At 42.2% G+C, this 16,822-nt stretch overlaps 1 protein-coding gene across 1 annotated transcript in view; it reads left to right on the plus strand.

Annotated features, from left to right (window-relative positions):
* LOC126259932 (uncharacterized) overlaps window positions 1-16,822 on the plus strand; it is a 269,463-nt gene that overhangs the window by 84,965 nt on the left and 167,676 nt on the right. Inside the window, exon 4 of the mRNA XM_049957024.1 lies at window positions 9,150-9,270. Coding sequence (XP_049812981.1) covers window positions 9,162-9,270 — 109 coding nt within the window. The 5' untranslated portion in view covers window positions 9,150-9,161. The remainder of the gene's footprint in view (window positions 1-9,149; window positions 9,271-16,822) is intronic.

The raw sequence follows: 16,822 nt of genomic DNA on the forward strand, positions 1-16,822 counted from the left end.
TTGGCAACCAGCAAAATTGAGGAATTTATTGTACTCAGTCAAAGATGACCTTGGCCTTAGGAAATGTTGTGTGTGTAAGATCCCATGCCAATATGGAAAAATCTTATATTGGTCAGACATGCCAAAGCATGCATGAACATTTTATCAAACACCATCATTATACGTGTATGGGGCAACCTGTCAATCACTGGTGGCGGAGCTTTGCCTGGACATGCAGCATCATATGTTTTATGAAAAGACAGAAATTTTATCCCCAGCATCATCTTTCCAGGACTGCATTGTTATGGAGGCAATACATGTCTGTATGGGAGACAGTCTTACCAACATGGATTCAGTTTTTCATTTAAATGACACCTAGAATCCAGTATTGGCTGCCATTAAATCAAAAAAGGAAAAACAAGAACTTCCAAATCACAACTTGACACAATGTACTGCTGAGATTTAATTCAGCTTTTAACCACAGGAGCATCTGGCAGTCAGTCATTGTCTATAGCTCATGTGTGGAAGACCTTCCTGTGGCTTCCAGCTGAAGCTACTAGGAACGTTGTTTTCCTCCAACTGCAAGCAACTTCATGTGCATGCATAATACCTGCTCCTGGCCTGATAAATTTTAATTCCAGCTTGCAATTATCATCAGTCACGTTTACAGCAGTGGCAGCAGCAACTACCACCAACTAAAGATGTTAAGCAGTTGCATCAATGAAATATTTTGATATTTGCACAATTCTATCTGGCAGCAAACCCAAGAAGTGTTTTCACAATAATAGATCACTTCTCCCACTGTGTGGAAATGACAGATTTGCCATATCAACAGGCTGATACAGTGGCGGAAGAAATCGTTAATGGTTGGTTGTAAAAACTGGGAATGCCAGAGATGTTGATTATGGACCATGGTATTAACTTCATGTCAGAGCTAAGGAAACATCTGGATCATTAACTGCAAATTCATAAGTTAAGAACAGGCATGTTACACCCACAACCAAGTGGCACAATGGAACAAGTTCACCATTCTATAAAGAAGATGTTGTTTCACTATGTCAGTGACCAACATAACAGCTAGGATATGCTATGTAGTTGCAGCCTACAGTACCATGAGAGTACCCATCAATCATCATACAAGGTAGTATATGGTTGGAACATGCCATTGTCATTTGAGATGTTGTAACTCAGAGGGGAAGAATAGTGAAGCAGCACAAAAGTTTGTGAAAACGTTATAGACGAGATGCCATCAAGTGCAAAAAGCAAATCTGAAGGAAGGCCTGGCAAGAGCAAATGGGGCAACAGAATGCCAAGTTGCCTATGTACCATGTGGAACATGCCATATAGCCTGATGGAAAGACCAAAAAGTTTGGCATTGTTATCAGGGTCCATACCAAGTAGTGGAGATGATGTCACTGATGAATGTTAAATTAGAACTAAATTTGCAGGCAGCAGTTTTCCACATTGGGCAAATTTGACCATGTCAAGGCACGTCAGAAGATTTGTCACTATTATTGGTGTTAGTCCCATAGAACAGGGGTGGGGCAAGGAAGGTAAAATTGCACAACATTCTGATCAAGCTGCTTCCACTAAGTGTGCTTATACAGGGTGGTCCAAAAGTCGGGAAACACCCTGATAAAATCCAAGTGGAGTAGCAAACAAGGAAACAGAGTCCCTACACAAGAGGAACGGGAAGGGGGAAACCTTATAGGCTATGCCACCAACATGGCGGCCATCTTGAAAGCTGCCATCTTGGATTCAACTCCAAAATTTCAAATGGGAATGTGGTCATGCGACATATCAAACAAATAGAGAATTTCACCAGAAAAACAATGCTGTTGTTATTTTAAACATAGCTTTATTCATTCTCTGGTTATAGCCAATTACTTGCGGCAGCAGTGGGACGCTCAGCAGCGTGAGTATTACGTACTGAGAAGTCATAAAATGGAGTCTGAAACGGTGCAAAGTGACTATTCCATGCCTGATATGTTACATGTGTTTAACTGTTAGGTATCATTTAGTCATGCTAACGTTTTAATCATTGTTTCCTTATTTACAGGTTACAAAATGTCCTTAACACATGAAAAACACATTGAAATCATCTTGATATCAGGAGAAAGAAGCACATGGGTCATTGCTGAGGATTTCAACAGTCGTCACCCAACCAGACAGCCCATCACTCACAGCGCAGTTGCCAAGCTTTTGGCCAAATTCCGAGCAACGGGCTCTGTCACAGATAAACCTAAGGCTGGAAGACCAAAATCCGCCACCAATGAAACAACAACAGTGAGCGTGTTGGCATCGTTTAGCAAGAGTCCGCAACGGAGTACTCGTCGCCTGTCACAAGAATGTGGGTTAGCCGTACTTCCATACTGCGAATTTTATCGCAACACAAATGGCACCCGTACAAAATTCAGCTGCTCCAACACCTGAACGAGGATGACCCAGACCATCGGGTACAGTTCGCAGAATGGGTGACACAGCAGCTGCAGATAAACCCACGTTTCTCCTATCAGGTGCTGTTCAGTGATGAAGCCAATTTCTTTATCAATGGTGAAGTGAACAAGCAGAATCCCAGATACTGGTCTGACACAAATCCGCACTGGATTGATGCTTCCAAAATGGTCGACTCACAAAAAGTGATGGTCTGGTGTGGTGTGTGGGGTACCAAAGTCGTTGGACCTTTTTTTATTGATGGTACGTTAACAGCCAACGGTTATCTGAGCTTACTGGATGAAGAAGTGTTTCCCTAATTGTTAACGGAGGATGGAACATTTCCGGAATTCTGCCAGCATGATGGAGCCCCACCACATTATGGACACAATGTGCGAGCATATCTGGATGTGCAGTTCCCTCAAAAGTGGATTGGTCGTATGGGTGCTGTGGAGTGGCCACCACGTTCACCAGATTTGACTCCTTTGGATTTTTATCTGTGGGGTCATGTCAAAGCACTGGTTTATTCTGTGAAAATACGGTATTTGCATCGTCTAAAGCAGCCCATTGTTGATGCGTGTGGTCAAATTCAGCCAGATGTGTTGGTGAAAGTTCATCAGGGCTGGGTTCGGAGGATAGCATTAACAATCCAACATAATGGGCAACATATCGAGCCATTCCTATGACTGTTGGTGGTCTCTAGGGACTGTGTAACATCGGCTTAATGTCTCTTCGGCACATAACACACATGCTGCTGAGCGTCCCACCGCTGCCACATGTAACTGGCTATAACCCGAGAACGAATAAAGCTACGTTTAAAATAACAACGGCATTGTTTTTCTGGTGAAATTCTCTTATCTGTTTGATATGTCACATGACCACATTCCCATTTGAAATTTTGGAGTTGAATCCAAGATGGCGGCTTTCAAGATGGCTGCCATGTTGGTGGCATAGTCTATAAAGTTTCCCCCTTCCCGTTTCTCGAGTGTAGAGACTCTGTTTCCTTGCTTGCCTCTCCATTAGAATTTCACGAGGGTGTTTCTGGACTTTTGGACCACCCTGTATATTGCTATATGTGTTAAGGTCAGCATCAACAGGAAGGGATAGTATGTTAAAATTTTATTAGGTGCTTTCTTTATTGAAGGGTTTTATTTTGTACACTTTCATTTACATGAATTTTGCTTCAGAACGTATCAAAGTTGTGGAGCATTTGGGTGACTTTATTTTGATTGCTGATGGATAATAAGGCTTTGTTGACATACAACAAGTAATAAAGTTAATTTGGAAGTCATAATGTGTGGACAAATTTCATTCCTGTGGTATGTTAACAGTTAATTGGGAGACATCATGTTTGTTGTTTATTTGAACTGATTCAGTTGTATTGATAGTGCAGTAATTTGTGGGTTTAATTTTTGTTTTACAGTGAACTTCAGATGATCAGGGATGATGTTTCTTTATTATGTTGAGAGGAATTGACTCACAGCTGACATGTAGTGAAGCGTTGGAGAGATTTTGGTAGTTGAATGTTTTTGGTGTGCAGTGATTTTGGCACATTTTTATTTTAGTGTTGGGCAGAAACAAAGTAGTGTGGAATCATTAAGTTGGCATTGGGAGAACTGCTCTAAGGCCAGAGGGAGCAGGTTGTCATATGCCCTACCACAGTGGTTCAAACTGTCATGGGCATATGCAAAATGGTGGAAACACATATGAAGAGATGCCCGTGGGACATCCTTGTAACCCAGCCATACTTACAGAAAGTAGGACTGCACTGTGTACACTAAGTTTATGACACAACTGTAACTAATACTACTTGCTGTAAGCAAGGGCACACTAGAGGCACAGAATGGTTATAACTATGGGGTTGCAGATTGCTGCTGAATGGAACCCAGTGTGACATCTCAGGACTGAAAGTAGTAGTAGTAGTAGTAGTAGTAATTAGGACTAAAACCTTGAACCTAACATGCCATCTGCTGTATCTGCCTGACAATCCTTTTAGAGTCATACCACCAAAACACCTAACTTACCTAAGTGATACGAGGGTCAGTCAAAAAGTAATACCTCCTATTTTTTTTCTACGTTTAATTGTCAGGAAATTTAAATGCAATTACATAGGTTGAAAACCACAACATTGAGGATCATTTTGTCATTTTTCAATGTAATCTCCACCCATCTCTACAGTTTTGGTCCATCTTTGAACAAGGGCATGTATCCCAGCACGGTAAAAATCACAGCTCTGCTTCCTAAGCCATTGACGCACGGATGTTTTGACGGCCTCCTCATCTTCAAAATGAATCCCACGATGAGCTTCTTTTAGTGGCCCGAACAGATGGAAGTCTGATGGTGCCAGGTCAGGGCTGTATGGGGGATGAGGCAAAACTTCCCATCCAATTTTGACAATCTCGTCAGAGGTGTGACGACTGGTGTGTGGTCTTGCATTGTCATGCAAAAGAAGAACATCTGCCATTGATTTTGTTGGGCGAACTCGCTGAAGACGTGCTTTAAGTTTTTTGAGGGTTGTGACGTATTGAACAGAATTTATTGTGCATCCCTGCTCCAAAAAATCAACCAGAATCACACCCTCTGTATCCCAGAAAACTGTTGCCATAACTTTCCCTGCCGATCGCACAGTTTTGAATTTTTTCTTCCTCGGCGAGCTTGTGTGACGCCACTCCATTGACTGCCTCTTTGATTCGGGTTCAAAAAAATGCACCCATGTTTCGTCCCCGGTCACAATTTTTTTCAGAAACTCATCTCCCTCCAAACGGAAGCGCTGCAAGTGTTGGGAGGCTATTGTTTTCCTTGCCTCTTTATTCTGATCGGTTAACATTCTTGGAACCCACCGTGCACAAACTTTTGAGTACCCCAATTGTTTAATAATCGTGATCACACTGCCTTTACTAAGAGAAATAATGCGACACACTTCATCTGCAGTCACCCGACGGTCACCACGAATGATGTCATCAACTTGCTGAATGTTGTGTGGAGTCACTGCACTCACCGGCCTGCCGCTCCGCTTTTCGTCAGTCAACGGTGTTTGCCCTTCAGCTTCCTTACAACGACGAACCCATCGTCTAACAGTGCTGACATCCACTGTCACAACACCATACACCTTCTTCAGTCTTTCATGAATGCGTATGGGCGTTTCACCTTCTGCATTCAAGAATTCAATCACACAACGCTGTCTCAAACGAACATCGATGTCGGCCATCTTACAAACTTCTGCTGTGCTGCCACCTGTTGACACAGAAAGTTACTACTGCAGTGGATTGCAGAAGAAGGTTTGAGGAATGGCGCCAAATTCAAATTTTTCACTTAACTTAATTTCTTTAAGTAGAAAAAAAATGGGAGGCATTACTTTTTGACCGACCCTCGTACCTTTGACACTATCATAAAACAGTCTCTTGATAAGCTAATTGCACCAAAGGATAGCTGTATTTACATGGAACAACTGTTCCATCAAATTCAACACTACTGCACTGGGTACCAGCATCAGGTCACAGTAATGTGAATCCCATACTCGGGATCATTCTTAATTTTGGTCACCATTTGCATCACCTATGTCCACCATTAGTGGAGAACTAACTACTCTCCTTATTATCTCCCAGTCTCTTACATGCCAACCCATTGAGTCGACCACCAGGTGCGAAATAACCATGTGTAATGAAAGGCAATGCCAAAAGTAAATAGGGTGAATAAGAAGAACAGAGGACAAGCTATAGATAACAGATGTGGCAAAACAAAGATTTAAATACAATAGAATCATGAAATTTTAGTAAGTCCACAGGTTCAGTAGCAGTCTAGAACTCAGTGAGCCACACTTTTCCAAGTGGGGCAGTGGCTTGAGTGAGCCATGGCAGTCAGACAAGTGTGCCAGACACTGTAATACTGCTACCTCAGCAGCCTGCACTCTGCAGGCTGCCCCACAGTGGGCCAGGGTGCTACAAGCCAATGCCTGGAGCAGCTCTTTCTAGTTTATGTGACAGCAAATGGGGCTTTTTGTCACAAAAATGCCAACCAGATTAATGTATTTGAGCATCCAACCTGGTAAAAGTTCACATACACTGGAGACTTGACTGTCATCACCTGATTTGAGATCTGTCCTGGCCTATTCTAATGTCAGACTGGGCTACTGATATATCTACTGCCAATACTGTGTTGCACTTTGACTTTGGCCTTGAATTTGACTCCACCTTAGCACTGATGCAGTTTCTGCACTGGCCAGCAGCCTCCACAACTGCTCAAGTTGCTAGATGCAGTTATGAGCCTGCTAGCACCCACTAGCTTCATGTTTTTGAGCTTCAAACTAGGACCACCACAGAGCAGCTGTTCAATGCACTCCAGTGCATAGCACTCCATCATCTCCAGAGATCCTGGGTTGAACACGGTCATGCCGAGCTGAGCCAGCCAACTTCCAGACTGTTGACAACACCTGCTATTAGCTGCCTGTACACTGCGGGGCTGTGTTGTTACCACCTACCTCAGCAAGACCACCCTGCCTGCTGCTGCATGCATTGCAATCATTGCATATTACTGCCTCAGCAGTTCTCAGCTTCAGGCAGTGGCAAACTTTGTTGTACATACTGTGATGCCAATAAAAGCTGTTTATCTTCTGAGAGCATCCTCTGGCTTCACTTTTCCATAGGTCCAGAATTACCTATTTCCTGAGTTCACCCTGATTCAACATCCTGATGGTTAGGTGCCCATCCTGCTGTCCTTGGGTTGCTGTTTAGCAGTCAGTAACAAGGAACATTACACTGATCTGTATTTTTTAGGCTCACTTTGATTAGTATGCTTATTACATGACATCAATTCACTACGTAATTCGTGGTATTTTAAGTACTGTTTGAAGAGAGTCTCTCTCTCTCTCTCTCTCTCTCTCTCTCTCTCTCTCTCTCTCTGAGCATATTTCTAAGTACACCATATCATTTGTGTGTATTCGTTTAAGAAAATTTTTGTGGCAAACACAGTCATTCAGACTTTTGCTTCATTTTCTTCTTGTAATTCCAGTCACTTATGGTGCAGTGTAATGTGAAATAAACTTTATCTCTCAATTAGTTATGAATTTTGTTTACTTCATACATTTTTTAATATTGTTTTTGGATTTACTTATATGTGTAACTGACACAGTAGCTACACTTGTTGTTCTCAAGTGGATTTTGTATATAACAGTAGGCAAGTTGTCGTTTTTTGCCACTTACATTTTTTTCATTTTAGTGGTGCTATGTTGTATATATTCACTGAATTCTTCCAGCAAATATCCAAATTCATTAAATTTGTGAGACATTTATGACATTCATCATAAGTTTGTATATGCTTTTCAGAATCTTGTTCTGTCAGAATGTTACATGTTTTTCAGTTCATGTTTGTCCTTGATTACATTTATGAAACTTTTTATAACGCACAAATGGTATGTCTTCATACAGTTTGGAGTTCACTGATTAGGGTTTATTTTTTCTGTTTTTTCTTACCATCAATTTAAGTTTCTGTGTACCCAAGAGAGTCTGCAAACTAACTTTGGTGCCACTCACAGCATTCACATATGAGAATTTATTTGGGTTTTGAGAGAGGAATTTCAGTAAGATTCTGCTAGAGTACTTATTGTACACAGATTACAAAAGATCATCAGGTCACTACTTTTATATTGATAATTACATAAAAAGCACTTAAACTTTTATTTACTGCTAGTTAGTGTGCTTATTCATGACTACAATTACTCATTCAACTCCTCTTGTTCTACAACAATCCCTCACAGTAAAAAAATACACAAATATAGTTATCCATGAAAGTTTCTTGAGAAAATATTGTCTTAAATTTCAGTGTTGCCAAATACTGATTCCCTCCAACTGACCAACCATAGTTTGATGATCATTCAGATATTTCAGTACCCTAAATTTTTAAATTAAGTCAGTACTGGTTTGTCCATCCTGCAATAATTCTAGTTACTATCTTTACATACACCACACAAATGCATGTCTGTGGGAATGCCTGCCATTCTCCCTAACCACAAAGCAATGGACCAATTTGATTCACAATCACAAAATCCCAAAGGGCCTCTGTTATCACTAAACACAAAATATTATATACATCTTGTGTATATCGTCTCTATCATCCTTTAAGTTGTGTGGTAAGGTTTCTACCTCAACTTGTATGGCAGTAACAAAAGATGTCATTAATAGTGTTGAGTAATAGATTTCAATAGCAGCTTTTAAATAACGAATGAACATAGCACTTTGCCAGTAGTTGCTACAGATGTAGAGTTAGTAGTAATAAAAGATAGTGATAAATGGTCAGTAATAACTGGATATTGCAAATTCTCAGTATTAGCAAATGATGTTAAGACAGTTCTTCTCTTTTCCACTTCCTTCCCATCTCCACTTCCTGTGCATTCAAGATGAAATTCATAAGCTTAGCCAGTATTCCACATTCTTACATTAAAAGATTTTATCATAAATACAGGCACTGACCCCATACATTAACAGACACAGTAAGCCACATTTGATTTCAGCCACCATTTTTGTTTTTGTTTTGGTACACAGCACACACATTCTATGTGTTGTGATGTATATTGTAGAGAGATGTGATTTGATATTACATTGCTTTGTTTGTAAATACTTCCATGAGTTTAAGCTTAAGATGACGATTGTAAGATAAGACTTTAATTGAAATGTACATAAGATAGGATTCAGTGTATCCATAATATGCCATGGAACTTCAATTTCCATCTCTTTCTGTTTCAGGAAATTTTGTTCATGCATCCACAGCTTGGCTTTACAGAAGATGTTGTTAATATTTTAATATCTGTAACAGATATACAGGGTCTTAAGATCATAAAGATGTTGTCTAAACACCAAAAGTTTGGTAAGAGCCTTCTTTCTTACTCTCTTTCTAGACTAACAGTTAATCTTTTTACTTGTGTGTAAAATTGTCAAAATACAATATGCAATGAGAAATAAGCATGATACAAAACCAGAAATTGCCAAATTACATGTTTGTAGACAGAAAATCAAGTTTTCATAAAGTATATTCCACACAGTTTGTACTAAAGTGCACATTCTTGACATTCTGTGCAAGCAGATTAAAGTACAGTAAAAAGACGTGCACAGTTATGCTGTAAGTACAAATAATTGTGTCCATGCAATAGCATTCTATTCAGTTCACAAGTAACTTTATACAGGGTGAGTCACCTAACGTTACCGCTGGATATATTTCGTAAACCACATCAAATACTGACGAACCGATTCCACAGACCGAACGTGAGGAGAGGGGCTAGTGTAATTGTTTTATACAAACCATACAAAAATGCACAGAAGTATGTTTTTTAACACAAACCTACATTTTTTTAAATGGAACCATGTTAGTCTTGTTAGCACATCTGAACATATAAACAAATACGTTATCAATGCCGTTTGTTGCATTGTAAAATGTTAATTACATCCAGAGATATTGTAACCTAAAGTTGACGCTTGAAACCTCTGACGTTCAGTTGCGTGTTGTAACAAACACGGGCCATGGTCGGCAAGCAGCATCTGCAGGGACATGTTTACGATGATGACCGTGTTTACGAGTGTGGCTGTAGTGCACTGTTGTGGTTTGGTCTAGCTGTCGCAGTGTCCACATATAGCGCTTGCTGCTATTGTTATTCTGCATTCGTCTCCGCACGCAGACCAACTGTAGTACACCGTGTTACCAGACGTCTGTGATAGTGTAGTGTTGTAGGAAGTGTGACCATGGTGTATTCGAACTCTGAAAAACTGAAGCCTGCAGGGTGAATGCAGAACGGTACCCGGACAGAGAGCATCCAAAGTACCGCACATTGCAAAACATCTACCGCCAACTCTATGCAACAGGTATGGTCGTAGCACGCAAACGGGTCTGTAACAGGCCCGTCACAGGAGAAGCGGGTGCAGTTGGTGTGTTAGCTGCTGTTGCCATGAACCCACACATGAGTACACGGGACATTGCGAGAGCCGGTGGACTTAGTCAAAGTAGTGTCATGCACATACTGCATCGTCACCACTTTCACCCGTTTCATGTGTCGCTACATCAGCAATTACATGGTGATGACTTTAATCATCGAGTGCAATTCTGTCAATGGGCATAAACAGAGAATGCGTTGCAGTTCTACCTGTTTACCGATGAAGCGGGTTTTACAAACCACGGGGCAGTGAATCTATGGAACATGCATTACTGGTCCGTGGACAATCCTCGCTGGCTCAGACAGGTAAAGCGACAGTGACCGTGGACTGTAAATGTATGGTGCGGAATGATTGGCGACCACCTCATTGGTCCTCACTTCATTGCAGGAGCCCAAACAGCTGCAACATACATTGCGTTTCTACAGAATGATCTGCCAACGTTGCTCGAAAATGTCCCACTGGAAACACGCTGACGTATGTGGTATCAGCATGATGGTGCACCTGCACATTCCGCAATTAACACTAGGCTGACCCTTGACAGGATGTTCGACGGGCGTTTCATAGGACGTGGAGGATGTATAAATTGGCCAGCCCGTTCTCCTGATCTTACACCTCTGGACTTCTTTCTGTGGGGTATGTTAAAGGAGAATGTGTGCCGTGATGTGCCTACAACCCCAGAGGATATGAAACAACGTATTGTGGCAGCCTGCGGCGACATTACACCAGATGTACTGCTGCGTGTACGACATTCATTACGCCAGAGATTGCAAGTGTGTGCAGCAAATGATGGCCACCACATTGAACATCTATTGGCCTGACATGTCGGGACACACACTATTCCACTCCGTAATTGAAAACGGAAACCACGTGTGTACATGTACCTCACCTCTCATGGTAATGTACATGTGCGTCAGTGAAAAAGCCCAATAAAAAGGTGTTAGCATGTGGACATAATGTGCTGTTCCAGTCTCTTCTGTACCTAAGGTCCATCACCGTTCCCTTTCGATCCTTACGTAATTCGGTGCTCTCCGATACACACGATCGAACAGCGGAGGAGTGGTACTCAAGTGTCAACTTTAGGTTACAATATCTCCGGATGTAATTAACATTTTACAATGCAACAAACAGCACTGATTACGTATTTGTTTATATGTTCCGATGTGCTAACAAAACTAACGTGGTTCCATTTAAAAAAACGTAGGTTTTTGTTAAAAAACATACTTCCGTGCATTTTTTTATGGTTTGTATTAAACAATTACACTAGCCCCTCTCCTCATGCTCGGTCTGTGGAATCGATTTGTCAGTATTTTATGTGGTTTATGAAATATATCCTGTGGTAATGTTAGGTGACTCACCCTGTATATCTCGTTTTTGTTTTTTTTTTATTTTTTTCCCCATGTTGCGAGTACTAACCATTGGGAGCATCCCCTTGCAGTGAATAGTAAAAAACGAAATATTCATAACAAATATGTAGAAAACCATATAATACATAATACTTTGCATTGGATTAATGTTTTAGAAGAGTGATGACTTTTATTATCCAGTCACATATTTTAATTATATTGTAGTTTAATTATTTCAAATAGTGAAATTACTCACTATTATTTAGGAGTGCTGTAATTTGACACTCAAGAAGCACCTTTGGAATTAATGATTCATGTTGAAAATATCTTTTGTTGTTTTTTCAGCAATGGACATTTCAGTGCATTTACCTTCACTAACTGCACTTTGAATTCAAAATATGTTCTAAATACAAAATTATCTTAATGCAGCAATGCCCTGAATCCTGATTTTTGGCATGAGACAAGTTAACTGATACATGGAAGCAACTGGAAATCACCCTGACTACTGTCAAGCAATTGGGAATTGTTACAAATGGGTGTATTTTGCTACCAAAAGCCATGTACCAGATTTGCTGAAGGTATCTCAAGTTCTTCCAACTCATGTGGATACTGTTTCCTCTACAGGAAGTGTAGGATCTTTCATTGGTCATCTAGTTGGCTGTGAGTGGCATGTCAGTGATAGGGCTAGATTCCTCATGCAGTGGAGATGGGAACCAGGGAGTCACCCCAAGAAACTGTCTCAGTTCTCAATAGGTTTCAGGCAGAGGTAGGTTATTGATGAAATCAACGGGATCAAACGTTGGACTGACACCCTCGGACGAGAAAAAATGTCCAAGAAACAGGGCATGGGAGCATCATAGTTGTGATTTTTCATGGTTAATTTCCACACCATGGTCAAAACCGACTTGTAGGACTGTTGATGATGAAGTTTATGTTCCATGATAGAGGAGGAAAAAAATGAGGATGTCATCTATGTATGCAAAGCAAAAGGGAAATGAAAAGAGTATAGAGTCAATAAATTGCTGATGAGTTAGAGCTGCTGTTTTTAGACCATATGGCATGAAGCAGTATTCGAAGAATCCAAAGGGGGTAGTGATGGCTGTTTTCTTTTTCTGAATTTCACCCTCAACCATTGGAATCTGATGGTACACTCTGTGGCAGTCAATCTTGCTGAAACCTGTGTGCCATGAAGTTGCTGGGGGAAGTCCTGAATATGGTGAATAGGGTAACTATCCAATGTCATACAAGCATTCAGTTTGCAGCAGTCCCCATAGAGGCAGAAAGAACCACCTTTTTCTGGAGCCAGATGTATAGGGGCATACGATACCCATGTCTAACAATTCCTGTACCACAACCTATGCATTATGTAGCTTGGTAGCCACATAAGGCAGCAAGACCTCTTGCGGACAGGGGGTCTAGCTGTAATATTTAATGTATGACATGCACTATAAGTAATCACGAATATTTGTCATGCAGAGTCACTAGTCAAGAGTGGGCAGTGTTGGGAGAGATGCTGAGGCTTGGCACATAAAACACCAGAAGTGTTGAAGTCACTAACCTGATAAACCAGTTGTGAAGGATTCGAAGGCAACTGTGCAGACTCCTCAATAGAGGGTGCCTTCAAAATAGAAAACTCTACAATTGCCTGGCAAGCGAGGTGCAATTTATCCATCATGTTGACCAGCTGTCAGCATAGTGTCATTACTTGAGCAAAGAGCAGAGATATGGTAGTGCTGCAATGCAACATTGGTGAGAACAGCTGTGAGGGATGCAGCCAGAGAGGCACATTCATTAGAAGCGGGAAAAAGCAACTCAGAGAAATAGTCTGGAAATGACATAACGAGGAAAGAAAAACAACACTGGATAGTCTTGCTCAATGAGTAGTGCAATAACACTGTTATTTGGAGATCAAGGAAGAGAACATGGTGGGGAAGGAAATCTATGCCAAGAACTAGAAAATCCACATCAGCAACTTGAGAAGCCCAAGTAAGAAATAAGTCAGTGAGAACTGCAGTCATAGAGTTGCAGCCCTGTAGATTGTGATGGGAGAGTGATTATCAGTGTGTAGAACCACTGGTGATGGGATTAAGTCCATTGTAGCAAGTGACTTCAGATTCATGTTCAATTCAGCACCATTGTTGACAAGAAAGAAGGACTGCTAAGTGAGATCCTGCACATAAAGCTGGCCAGAAGGCAGATAAGCCAGAGATGGTGACTGATTTGAGAGAAGATGCTGAGGAGAAACAGCATGGGGCATGTTTGTGTCCCATGTGCAGTGAGGACATCAGTTCCATGCTGCATCACCATATGTGATGTGGAACCTGCACGATGGATATACTGGGTGCAGTGTGTGGCACTGTGCTGGGTACCTAAAGTCAGAGATTTTATGTGATGGGGAGCTGGCAAGGCTTTAGTCTGGCTGACAAGTTCCAATGGTGTGTGACACCCTCATCCATGAGGAGGAGGGGGAGCCAGTGAGGCAGGTGTGCATACTGTAAGGTGAAGAGAGCTCGGTTGAAGGTAAGAGCTGCCAATGGTGGATAATGTTTTATGCCCTATCTGCAGAGTGGAGGTAAGCATCCAAGGGATCAGTTACATAAGACAACAGTTGCAACTGAAGTTCATATGGGAGCTTGACCTTTCATAAAGTCCACAGGATGGCATCGGGCAGCACATCCAAATCGACAAAGGCATGTAGGCTCCTCCAAACCTGTGAAAGAGTTTTATCTCCTAACACTTCCTCATAAATGATGTAGTGCAAGGCATCTTCAGGAGAGCCACTTGATGATGATTGAGTTGGTGTTTCTATACTTCAAGAAATGAGATGGGGGAGAGTATGAGGTCACTGATTAGACCAGTAGCCGGCCGATGTGGCCGAGTGGTCCTAGGTGCTTCAGTCTGGAACCACGCAACTGCTATGGCCACAGGTTCGAATCCTGCATCGGGCATGGATGTGTGTGATGTCCTTAGGTTAGTTTGGTTTAAGTAGTTCTTAGTTCTAGGGGACTGATGACCTCAGATGTAAAGTCCCATAGTGCTCAGAGCCATTTGAACCATTTGATTAGATCAATATGTTTGTGTAGATGGAAGATAAGTCAGAGGAATTTTGCGCCATCACTGTGCATGCTATATATGTTGAGGATGTTATCTATCAGTGCAAATCAAGTCTTCAGGGCTCTCCTTGGTGAGCAGACACAACTGAGCAAAGCAGCTGATTTATGCTGAGGTCACCACTGGAGCACCGAGGGTTCAATGGATGGACGGAGAGGTACATCATAGCCCAGTGATAAGTCTTCAGTGATCTGTGCACTGTCCTCAAAGGAAACGTGTGGAAGAACTGACGTGGTGGGTGCAGATGGATGACACACGGGCATAAGCATGGTAGTGACTGGTGCAGTAGATGAGTTGTAGCCCAAGGCCTTCACAGAGCCCATAAAAATGCACACAAAAATCCTGATGTGGCACACACAGCCAGATGAGACGTGGGCAAGTGTGCATGAAACGTGGGCAATGTGTCGTACAATGTACCCGCGAGAGACACTTGCCCGAAAAGTGGTACGTCACTCAAAGTCTTGGTGGCAGCCAGTAGAGAGCAGCGCAGAAGGCACAGCACACTGGGCACAAAAGCATAGAACGACATAGTGGCAAAGTTGGATTCTGTCCAGCATGGAACAAATGGCAGTCCTGGCCGGCATATACCAAACCGGCACGGAAGGAGGGTAGGCAAGCTAGCAGTAGCAGTTCCGGCACTGGTAAACAAGTAAGCATCCTGTGAACCAACCATCAAATCCTAGGAATCCTCCAACTTAACTGGCATAGAACTGGGATATGGACATGTCAATACGTTCTGTTGTCCAGTCAATGTAGCGTTGCATTGCGGCACTGTAGCTTGGCCTTCCTGCCATGGAGGTATCCACGCAGAGAGGTTATGGCACTGCTTTTGTGAGTCCATTGTCTATACCATTATGCAAACATAACTGCATAGCACAGTAAAGAAATACATATATTAAAAAAAGTTATGGATCATCCCAGTTCCCCAAACTTCTGAAGATAGACATTGACTGTGGATATTTTATCTCGGACACAGTCCCTTTGACAGTTCAGAGATGTCACTAAATCCACCCAAAGATGTAAACAACCATTCATAAGCAGCGCCCATTAGATGGAGGGCATTTGACAGCCAATCAGTTCGTCATTCCACCAGAAAGGAGGTACACAGCTCATGTTTTCTGTAGTTCAACCATGCCTAGGCAGTCATTACCGTGGTTCAATCGTGTCCGCATTGTTACTTTGGGCCAGGAAGGGCTATCAACAAGGGAAGTGTCCAGGCGTCTCAGAGTGAACCAAAGCGATGTTGTTCGGACATGGAGGAGTTACAGAGAGACAGGAACTATCAATGACATGCCTCACTCAGGTCTCCCAAGGGCTACTACAGCAGTGGATGACCGCTACCTCTGGATTACGGCTTGGAGGAACCCTGACAGCAATGCCACCATGTTCAATAATGCTTTTTGTGCAGCCACAGGACGTCTTATTGTGACTCAAACTGTGCGCAACAGGCTATATGATGTTCAACTTCACTCCCAGTGTCCATGGTGTGGTCCATCTTTGCAATCACAACACCATGCAGTGCAGTACAGATGGGTCCAACAACATGCTGAATGGACTGCTCAGGATTGGCACCACATTCTCTTCACCAATGAGTGTCACATATGCCTTCAACCAGACAATCATCGAAGATGTGTTTGGAAGCAACCCTGTCAGGGTAAACGCCTTAGACACACTGTCCAGCTAGTGCAGCAAGGTGGAGGTTCCCTGCTGTTTTGGGGTGGCATAATGTGGGGCCGATGTAAGCCACTGGTGGTCATGGAAGGTGCCGTAATGGCTGTGTGATACATGAATGCCATCCTCTGACCAATAGTGCAACCATATCGGCAGCATATTGGCGAGGCATTCGTCATCATGGACAATAATTTGTGCCCCCATTGTGCACGTCTTATGAATGACCTCCTTCAGGATAACAACATCGCTCAACTAGAGTGGCCACATGTTCTCCAGACAGAAACCCTGTTGAACATGCCTGGGATAGATTGAAAAGGGCTGTTTACGGATGACGTGACCCACTAACCACTCTGAGAGATCTGTGCCAAA

Source organism: Schistocerca nitens, chromosome 5 (genome assembly GCF_023898315.1).
Source record: "Schistocerca nitens isolate TAMUIC-IGC-003100 chromosome 5, iqSchNite1.1, whole genome shotgun sequence".
NCBI lineage: Eukaryota > Metazoa > Arthropoda > Insecta > Orthoptera > Acrididae > Schistocerca > Schistocerca nitens.